Source organism: Dermacentor silvarum, chromosome 5, assembly GCF_013339745.2.
Source record: "Dermacentor silvarum isolate Dsil-2018 chromosome 5, BIME_Dsil_1.4, whole genome shotgun sequence".
In the NCBI taxonomy this organism is placed as follows: Eukaryota; Metazoa; Arthropoda; class Arachnida; order Ixodida; family Ixodidae; genus Dermacentor; species Dermacentor silvarum.
Genome location: NC_051158.1, coordinates 82,661,038 through 82,671,960, shown reverse-complemented (window position 1 = coordinate 82,671,960; position 10,923 = coordinate 82,661,038). Strand labels below are relative to the sequence as shown.

The 10,923-nt window shown below is 43.8% G+C and overlaps 1 protein-coding gene across 2 annotated transcripts in view; it reads right to left on the bottom strand.

Annotated features, from left to right (window-relative positions):
- Positions 1 to 1,664: 1,664 nt before the first annotated feature.
- The window catches only part of LOC119453552 (WD repeat-containing protein 13), a 34,931-nt gene continuing 25,672 nt past the window's right edge, over positions 1,665 to 10,923 (bottom strand). For both annotated transcript variants that reach the window (XM_037715604.2, XM_037715605.2), the window contains 3 exons: positions 10,675 to 10,797; positions 8,269 to 8,390; positions 1,665 to 6,192 (listed from right to left, as the gene is read on the bottom strand). In XM_037715604.2, the coding sequence (XP_037571532.1) occupies positions 6,011 to 6,192; positions 8,269 to 8,390; positions 10,675 to 10,797 (427 nt within the window). In that variant the 3' untranslated portion in view covers positions 1,665 to 6,010. The remainder of the gene's footprint in view (positions 6,193 to 8,268; positions 8,391 to 10,674; positions 10,798 to 10,923) is intronic.

Here is a 10,923-nt window from a genome sequence, read left to right as displayed (position 1 = left end):
AAGTTTATGCAGCCAATAAAACTACTATCCCTACTCCTTAAAGCTCTCTGCTAATTTCCTATCGCAATTGATGCTTTGCCTTTTGGGCGAAACTGCTACATTAAAAAAAAAAATCATTACTTCGTCTGCTTCATGCGAAGATCGTGGGTACTTGGACATTAACCTTTCAACGTTCGTAAATTTACATGGATGCAAAACTCCCAGTCGCATGCTTCGATTCTCGGATACGTGCGGCTGCTTGGTCTACATGTTATGCATACTGCAGGGCTTGAAAATCACTGTTTTGGTTATAGTGCAGATATAGTGCACCACTTATGGTGCAGATATTCACGACTCGGTGACTTAGGTTATAAGCGGTCTAGACTGTATATTGATTCAATGCTAAACGCATTACCGTTGATAGTCATCGAGAGATGGGTTCCGTTTTAAATGCGTAAGCATTTCTATGCTTACCCAACGAGAAAACTGTCCGTGCGTCTGTCCCTCGTGTAAGACGATCGCTTTCAAGATGAGCCCACAGCAGTGAGCGACTTTACCTTTGTGCTGCCTGGCGTTTGAACTCAAACGAAGCAGCGAAAACGCAGTGCGTGGAGTTATCAGCAGTCGAGTCTCCGTGTCCGCTTTGCCGATCGCTTTCAAGATACGGTCCGCGTGGCCATGCCAGAGTACGTTTGATCAATTCGTGCCGCCGCGGGAGTCCTTTGATCATGGTTCATAATGGTTTGACACGAATGGACAAGGAGCTAAAGAGTGATAACGGCTTATGATGATTGGAACATCTTCGGCGCACATGGTGCCACCACCTGCAGTACTTTTCTTGCGTTATCAATGCACCTTGCACCTCCGTCCGCACCAGTTTGTGTCGCCACAGTGCTGTCGATTGTACTGGCCGGATCAATTGTCATAACACTGATAATGACACCGGGCTGCATGCTGAAGGGTAAGTGGCACAATGCTTTTGCATGCTTAGAAGACTCCCGAAGAAGTTTCAGCTTGATTTTGTTTTTTAGATTCTAGAGTAGAAGGTACATTATAAATAGCCCATTTGACCACATTCACAAAGTAAGCGGCAGCAATCTCCTTTTTCCGCTGATGGCTACAAAGAAATCTTACGAGTGTAATATAGAGATAATTGGAAATGTACATATTATTAGACATTTACATGTTGTCAGACCGAAATAGTACTGGAAACAGCTACGTTGTAGTTTGCACATTGCATATATGCTCGCAGCAATGCGGCGGCATCCGTCTCTTTTCGCTCCATGCAGCGCAAGCCAACGAACATTGTGTGCATAATGTCGCCACTTCTTCATCCGGCGTGCACAGTTAGTCTTTAAATTTTGCTCCATGCAGGCCAAGCTTCACAAGAGATACTGCATAGGAAAGGTGCAGGAACACCCTCGGCTCAAATCAACACTGGAATCAAACAACACTCGCGTCACCGCTTGCACCACACGGTGTTAAAAGTTGAGGGGGAACGCCGCGGCTTGAGGGGAAGGTAACGTTTAACCACTTGTACCTGTGCTGCCATAGCGCACTGACACACACTTCTTCTGAGAAAGCATTTCCCGAGAGATACCCTCTGTGTCTAGGCGTACGACAAAAACCATTTCGGGGACCCTTTGTGCAATGCTGAAAGACCAAGAACGCCACAGAGGCAGATAGATGGCTAAGCATGAAGTTTTATTGACTAAATCCGGACGGAATGTTGCTAACTACTGCTACAAAAGTCCATACAATCTGCTTTCACCTATATATGTACACATCACAGCAACCAGAAACCATAACGCAGCCATCGAGGAGAGCACTTATTGGCATATAAAAGACGGGCACTCAACCTCTCAAGTTTGCGCATCATTGACGGCAATTCACTTGTATCATTTGTATGTCCTCTGGCACAGATGTAAAGCTGCAACAGATCACGAGTGGATCATCACATCCAAATCACGGCATTCCAGTGCCCCAGTGAATAAAAAAAAAAAAATACTGGCCTCATTTCAAGAGTCCAGTACAGATTCTAATCGGCACGTTCCCATATTTCAAACCTTCTCAAATGTGTTGCGCAATAATGGCAACACAAGTGTTACTCTAATAAAAAATACAGGGCATTGGCCGGCTTTATCGTACACTAAGTGTTGCATAATTAACGGAAGAAAGAAGGTAGAGAGGGCTTTTCTAGCTATATTGCTCGCTCGTCTACACTAAAATTTCATACAGAGTTAGCATTTTGTGTTGCAGTTTTACTTGTAACAAGCTTTTTTTACACTTTTTTTTTAGGGTTTAAACAGTGCTTGAACTGCTCTTCTGAGCTCATTTCAACTCAACTACCAAGCTAGGGAGTCATGAAACGATGAATAAAAACACATTTGAGCATAAAGGATTTCAGACTAAACTTATGAGTCCTCAGAATAAAAAAAATTAAAAAACGAAAGAAAATTGTAGTGAAAAAACAATGACCTGTTCATTTGACCCAAGCTCAAATCGTTCAGTAAACCCTTAAAGAGGTCACCGCACTTAGTCAGATCATTCATCACAGTAAAGCAGTTGTCCGCATATGAACCGTGAAAATGTATAAGAAAATTCTCAAATGAATTCATCTTGATTGAATGAACATCCTGGAAAGCCAGTGTCTTCAACAATACTGCTTATACCTACAATCATATGCAGATGCAAGTTGAGGGGTGAAGTGCTTTTCCTATAACTTGCACTGTCGTGACCAATGTTTAGCACATAGAGGACTTAGGCTTTATAAGCCGCACAGCAACAAGGTGTTGCAGGTAACACGGTTGATCGCATACAGCACAAGTGTGATGGTGGCACTGAACTCAAAGCAGTGGAACACACAGAATCAGCTTAGCCTGATAATGCACTACACTTTCAAATCATTCCTTTCTTTAATTTCGCAGTAAGAGGTTGATTATTAGAAGACAAAACAAAGGTTAAAGAACCATTTTTTTTTAATGTTTCCCACCAGAACCCCAGTGCTGGTATACCAGGGTGACATCACAGATTTTAAAGTAGTTTCTCATTTTTGGGCTGTTCTTGATGCAGCAGTAATCTCAAAACTTTCAAAGTTCAGTCCTTGGCTCTTTTAGAATACAATGCTGTCAATCGTTGCCGATAAAAAAGCTAACTAGGCCATAGCAGAGGCCGTCAAAATCCACAACCAAATGGATTTCTACATGGAAATTCAAGTTTGTGCTAGTCTGTGTGTCTACCTTCTCGTCCTTATCTGCTTTATGCGGTATCTATTTACTAAGCATTAAGAACCAAGTAGCCCAGCAAGAAGATTTACTGAGTAATCTACCTCTATAGTGTCCTTTAAACTTCTCCGACTGCAACCAGCATGCTCAATCACAGGTACTACTCTATGTGAAACACTGATCTATGGGGCATTTTAAGTTCAAAGGGAATGCTGGTTCCTCTTCATACACTCGAGGAACTTACAAAATGTAGTTTCCCCCTTTTGTGAGGTGAGGGTTTGAACATAGTGAGCTTCTACCTAGGTCTCTACACAAAATCAACTTGACATGATTTGGCAAACAGTAAAACATCCTGGCAGGTCATATGTACAAAATTATAATCTCCATGGCTGGTATATGATACAATACTAGATATAAAACAATGTCATTTAATGCTTATGCTTAATGGTGACGATAAAACAGGCATCCTATCAACATTTCCACATTTAGTATGTTGGAATGCGTAAACGTACACTAGAACAACAATCCATAGTGTAATACTGCTCGAGTCTGCTGCTATCAGAAGCCAGACGTGGCTTATTATACTGAGGTCACATTCCGATTCCAGTTCCAACAGAGACAGTCCCCAAGCAGTGCAGTCCAAATAGCTGAAACAGACTGGCAGATTCAAATTGTGCTTAGAAGTTCTGATGCAGAGACCATTAATGGCAGAGACGTAAAGACACATGATTTGACCTCCAAGGTTGCTCGAGGCATGAGGTCTCTATTGAGCATGAGAACAACCAGTAAAGCAACACAGAAAGAAAACGCGAACAATGATGGACGAGCACTGGGCGAGCACTGGGATTCAAGCTGTACACTAGTCCTTCGCAGTTTTTCTTTTTTTTAATGTCAACCTAGCAACATGCCCAGCAAGCAACTTGACTGAGCTCTCAGATGATGCACTACTGCCGCGTCTGTACAAACTTCTGTTATGGAATGCAGCATCAGAAGGTGGACTCGAGCGCAGTTGTACAGAAGCTAGGGCCATGAAATTTATTGTAGAATTACTTTGCTAGCTTGCCAAGCAGTTGTCACCTGTAAAACTCGTTTTATTCAGGCATTTCATATTTGGTGATTATTCGTTGCACAGTCATGATGCAACACTGCCACTAATAACAATTGGAAGAGAAGTTAGTGCAGACAGTGGTTATTGTAATCAAGGCAAGGCTGCAGTGTTGGTGTGCATGTGCATAATGAAAGACACGAATGGGTCCTGCTGCTTTCACTGTAGAGAATAGTAAACCCTCCTGTCAGTTTTCACTGTCTCAGCCGATCGAACCACACTCTGGGGACTGCCTCCGCATCGAACGCTTCTATGGGGATCGGCTCCACGGTAATTGCATCCTTGGAGATTGAATATAGGAAAATTGCCTCTGCTTGGATTATCTTTGCATTGTTGCATCTATGGAGATCACCTCCACATGAATACGATAATGGAGACCGCATCCACAGGGATTGCCCCTGTGGAGATTTCCACCGTGGGAATTGGCTCTCTGGTGATTGCCTCTACAGAGATTGTCTTTGTATGGTTGCATCCATGGAGACTGCCTCTGCAGGGATTGCCTCCATAAGCAATCCCTGCCCAGTCTTCAGTGTATTTTTGTGCTCTTAGTTATGTTTAACCTGCAAGGAGGAGTAGCCAGTACCGACAAAGGCTCCAAGCTCTCCTTTTAATTTCATATCAACAAAAACAACAAAAAAATTGCCTTTGCGGGGAAATGCTCCCATGGATACTTAGCCCCCTTCCCCTACCCACTTGCCTAAAGAGGCCTAGAGCCATCATTTAAATAAACTATTCTTTCCGTGGAGCCTGCCTCTGCATGGTAGCATCCACGGAGGCTCACTCTACAGTCAAACCTCTATATAACGAAGTTGTACTGGCAGCGAAAAACTTCGCTATATCGAGGTTTCGTTAATTCAATAGAACTAAGATGGGGAAATAAAAATAGTTCATTGCATCGCGAATTTCGTTAAATTGAGGTTCGTTATATCGAAGTTTGACTGTATAGGAATTGCCTCTGCTGGGATGGGAATCGGAATGTGGCCCCCACCAGCTCAAGAGTCTGAGCTTGTGACCACACGTAGCATCCTCTGAATAGTCAAAGACAAGTAATGACACCAAGAATTTGCTTCACCATAAAGGCAAAAGCTGCAATTGTAGGTGATGGTATTGTATACAGCGCAGGACATAAGCAAACAGCACAAGTATAAGGCAAGAAAGAAGGCTCAACAATAACTATAATGAATTCGTGGCCAACAAGTCATGGCATTAAGAGCCAGTAGCACAGAGCCAGGCCAAGGTCTGCCAACGACCATAATGTTGATGTTGTAGAAACAAGTCGCACTTTAACGCACACAGCAGTCCTATGTCTACCATGGTTACCATTCAAATGCTAAATCAGGCTACTCTTGCTTCAAATTGCTGTGAAGATGGTTTTACAAGAAATCGTTAACCATTCGCTTACGCAGCATATACTGACAAATGAGGTCAAAGTTTACACTTTGGGTGAAGTCACTGGCTCCATGCTAGTTGTAAGACCCAACTCGCATACGACTGCACTATGCTACTTGCACTGCATAATTATTGCACAGGATTCTTACACTTGTATTCAGCCTGCAGTGTTCTCAATGCACATCACTATCTTGTGTCATTCAACCCAGCTATCCACCGGGTTGTGTGACACGAAACAAAGCTAAACACAACCAAGTGCTACTGTAACCTCTTCAACTGAGGCAACTCGTTTCCAGGACAAGAAGGGTTGGCATCAAGCCGAAGACCTCTTCCAAAGGATGACCATTCCTTGCGCATCGCTTGAGGCCAGCAGAGATTCGTCGTAGTTGAAGCACACGTCGAGCACGGCCGCAGAGTGGCCCTGGAGTTTGTTGAGGAGCGGCTTTGCACGCTCCACGTCGAAGAAGTTGACACACTGATCTTCACTGCCGGTCACTGCAACAGCGTCACAGCGGTGTATCACATAGTCTTTAAGCTTGGGCGTCAAGTGCTTCAAATGTTGTTCATCGAGTGATACTTTACTTCAAGACAAATGATCCAAGCAACACGTGAATTGCCACATGCAAGAAGCTAGGCGTCTACTGCCATGAGCGTTGCTAGAAAATTAGTCTAATTCTAGTTTTTTTTTTTTTTTCTGGAAGCTGTCCATCTGGTAATTCTGCCCTGGAACTCAAGTGTGTAATTCCTCGATAAATAACTACATTAGCCTTTAATGCGACCAGCTCAAAATGGACAACAAGTGCTGCTCAGCTTGGGACATGAAAGAGTAAACTTTCTCCTAACCAAAACATTGTGTGGCAGTCTTGTGGTACGAGACACAACTGACGTACGTAACACACACTATGACCGTGCTGCCAAAAGCCAAGTACATTCAGCACTTGACGGCACACGAGGTGAGAGTGTGTCCCCCTGCGTTTTCAAGAGAAGTACACAAGTGGAAGGGCCACTTTACCAGCTTTCGGCGACATAGTCATTATGTGGCCTTAAACAGCCACAGTGGGCTGACTGGTGCACTCTTGAGTCGTTTATGATACCATGTGAACGCCACTTCTGCTTTCAGTGACGGGAATAGTCTCCTTTTTCACATCTGGCTTCGCTGCACTTCGCACGAGTTTTGAACAGGTTGCACAAAAGATGCTGCAGTTAATTATTTCTGGCACTCTCGAGGAAGTGAGGCTTCGTACCGCGATATAATAGAGCCACCAACTACCTAACGCAAATGAAAAAGGAAGAAAGAAAGAAAAGAAGAAAATGTGGGACGCAGAAACTTTTGCATTAACACTCCATAAAGTAATTTTATCACTTAGTATAACACTGCTAATTGTTTTATGATAGTGTAAAGCAGTGTCTGCAATCTTTACCAAAAGTACGTTAGCAATAGACAATGCCAAAAATATGCAGGAAAACTTGCTTTTAAAGGGGCCATGACACCATATTTTCCAGCTTGAAGTATAGACTTGAAGCTAAACATTTCGACAGAATTGCCTGTCTGGTTGGGAAAACTGATTAAGACTTAGAGAGTGACTCCAACCAAATAAGGGAATTTATTTGCCTGACGAAGGAGCCAAATTGGCTCCGAAATGTCGGGCTAATATTCCCTTATTTGGTTGGAGTCACTCTTCAAGTCTTATGCTTGAAGCATACATGATATGTTAAAGCCCACACGTCCCACAGCAAGCTAGCAACATTTCAGTGCATTTGGTACGGTAGAAAATTTGTACACTTACCCTAACGTCAATATAACGAACTTCAATATAATAAAATTCTCGATATAACTAAGTATTTAAGTTTTTATAACTTCTTGTCCATAGAACATCATGTATTTAGAACCTCAATATAACGAAGTGTGTTTATACACGATTTAAATGTAATGAAATTTCGTTGCTGACGGAAGATGACCGCTTGTCGTTGAGAAAAAGGCAACTTCGACCACGACGGATTCTGACCCTGACATGGTGGTGCCATCGCGGAAGCATGCACATCAATCATGATTTTGCGTCTATTGCGAATTTTATTCCGTTTGTCAGATAGGAGTGTGAAGACCATATCAAGAGTGCACTTGCCATCATATATGTCATTTTTTCCCCTTCTGCATTACCAAAAATAAGCCACTGTGTTCGTTTTATAATACTCAAGAAAAAAAAAACAGCTCTGCTGTTAAAAGCGTTAAAAAGGGGGCGAGTCACCTCTAAAAAGACCCGGCACTGAAAAGGTTATAGGTGCCCATATGGTTGAAAATCTGGAGCGCCTTCCCTACTATGGCATCTCTCATAGCCACAGTGTTGCTTTGTGGGTGCTAGACACATGTAGTGATCCTGGATGAACAGATAACGAAGACGACAAACACGGAGAACAAGAGGAGAAAGAAGACATGGAGGACTGTAACAGCAGCTGAACAGCATAATTAAAATCTTGAAGGCTTTTACCGTGTGTTGGAACGCTATAACACAAGTAAGTTGACATACACTATGTTATCATGGCAGCAGTTGAGTGGACAATGCGCAAACTCACCGATGCAAGCACCCTGGCGGAATGACATGATGGGACAAAAGGAACTTCGCACTGGGGTGCGGCATCGATGCTTGACGTGGAACTTGCGCTTGAGAGCCAGGCTGCCATCCGAGCCCTGCACACTGCAGACGCGTTTGCAAAACGTCAGTACCCGTGTTTCTGTTTTCCAGTCAAGCGTTCGAGTCTTTTCGCTAATTAAACAAGTGCCTCAGCAACCTGCAGTAGATCTATACACTGGAAAGCTTTTGTCTACACAAACGCACCAAACAAAACATTTAACGACCCACTGCGGCGGTGTAGTGGCTTTGGCGTTGTGCAGCTAAGCCCGAAGGCGCAGGATCGAATCCCCGACCACGGCGGTCGCATTTCAAGGGGGACAAAATGCAAAAATGCCTCTGTACCGTGAATTGGGTGCATGTTAAAGAACTTTGGCGGCCAAAATTAATCCGGAGCCCTCAGTATGGCGTGCCTCATAATCATATTGTGGTTTAGGCACGTAAAACCCCACAACTTAATTTTAATCTTAAAGCATATAATGAGCTCCTTGGGAAGAAGGCCTTTCGTATTTTCAGAAAAAAAATCATCCTGGTTAAAGGGATGAACTCCTGACGAGCCAGCAACCGCCCCCGCCTGTAGTCATGACATGTGCAGCTAATGAAAACGAGCATCGTCAAACTTCACCAGCTCTCGCTAGCATGCATTGCAATGATAGAGTTGTCTTAGTTGAACAACAATCTTCAGCACTACATATGTAAACATGAATTAGTTATATCGCTGCTAGGTCACATGAAGTGGTTTATTGCAGCGGAGCTGCTAAGTCTGTGTCTCACAATGCTTATTTAATAAAGCTGCTTATTTGCTGGTGACCGCCCTTAATGAATCATGAGTTATCACAATATCGCTTTTAAGCAAAATGCACCTGCTGCATTGGAAACGTTTATGAATGTTGCCATCACTTGGACAGCGAAATGGGCCCATCATTATCAGGTTGTACAGGCTGCACCTGCCCAAAGTGCAGGTTCCTCTGCGGCACTTACTAAATGCACGTCTGCCACACCACTGTACTGTTGCTTGGTCAGGGATAACGTAGAAATTTTCCAATTTGTTTTTATTCCAAGTCCGCCATTAGCCCTCTGTGGTAGGTCAAATTGGCTCAGGCCATGCCCATATAGGCATGTTATTCCGGCCCTGGTTAGCAATGCAAGTGTAATGTTTACTGCAGAAATAGTAATGTTTACTGCAGTTTACTGCAGTGTAGGCTGATTAGTATGCCCAATGGAAAGTTTTTGTCAAAAAGCATACGAGCTGTGTTGCCTGCAACCACCATGCTGACTACAGGCTGTTTAAAGGAGTTCCTGTGGTATGCCAAGACTTTCAATGCCTTGGAGAATGAAAAGAACTCTCACATTCTCTACACAGAATTCTGGAGTGTCAGGAGCGCCACTAGAACCGTACGGAGCACATAGCTGAACAACGTACGATGAAGGCGCACAGTAGCCTGTTTACTTTCGACATCCAATGTAATTTTTCTGACTTTGTGATGAAGAATATGGAGAACAACAGTGAAGAGAAAAATACATTTCTCGATCATTTCAGTTTCAGCCTTCCCTGCATCGCCCCGTTATACTCTTTACATTTCCGGTTGCACTTCGACTTAAGTGGAGAGTAGCATCATCTCTCAACTGCTGTGGTCAGTGCGCCGAAGGAAATGCTTGTAATTCATTCTCGAGCTGAAATATGATAAATAGTTGCTTTCAGTGGCTTCTTGAAAGCACTGAAACAGGGGCACATTTGGCAAGGAAGTCCTCACTTCAGGAGCTACAGAGGAGCATTACTGAATCACAGTGCCTCCTCCAGTCAAGAGCCAACTCTGTGGATCATAGATAGTGCTTCAAGTTGAGGCTTGTTTGTACCGATGAGGTTTGTGGCTTGCTGTTGTCCAGCTGAGGTTAACAAAGAATCTTGAAAATAAGTTCAGGACTGTCTAATTATTGATGGAACATAAAATGATCAGGCGGTGTGGATCAGAGAGCAAACTGGGGGTAGCTGATATTCTAGTTGACACTAAGTGGAAGAAATGAAGCTGGGCAGGCAACGTAAGGCCGCGTAATGCGCAGGGCTGGATAACCGGTGGTCTATTAGAGTTACAGAATGGGTGCCAAGAGAAGGGAAGTGCAGTCGAGGAGGGCAGGGGATTAGGAGGTGTGATGAAATTAGGAAACTTGCAAGCATAAGATGGGGTCAGCTGGCACAAGGCAGAGATAAAAGGAGATTGCTGGGAGAGGCCTTCATCCTCCAGTAGACATAAACAGGATGACGAATGGTGATTTTGTCCACCTGCCAAGTTGTTTCCTGCACTGCCCCCTACAGGGGCACTAGATAATGAATGGTTGCTGCCATGCCTACCTGTAGAGAAGGAGAGCATTGATGAGGCCGCAGTTGGCCAGCACCGACGGGTCCCTGGCTTCACGGCTTGCCCACTGGCGTGCCGAGAGGCACGTGATTGGGCAGTTTTCGGCCACCACCATCCTGCGTGTGTTACAACGTTAACAATGCTGTCAAAAGCGATCTGCATTGCAACTTGAGTGGTTCAATAGCTGTAGAGACAACAAAATGCAATCAGCGCCCCCACTGAAATTCAGCAAACGCTAAACT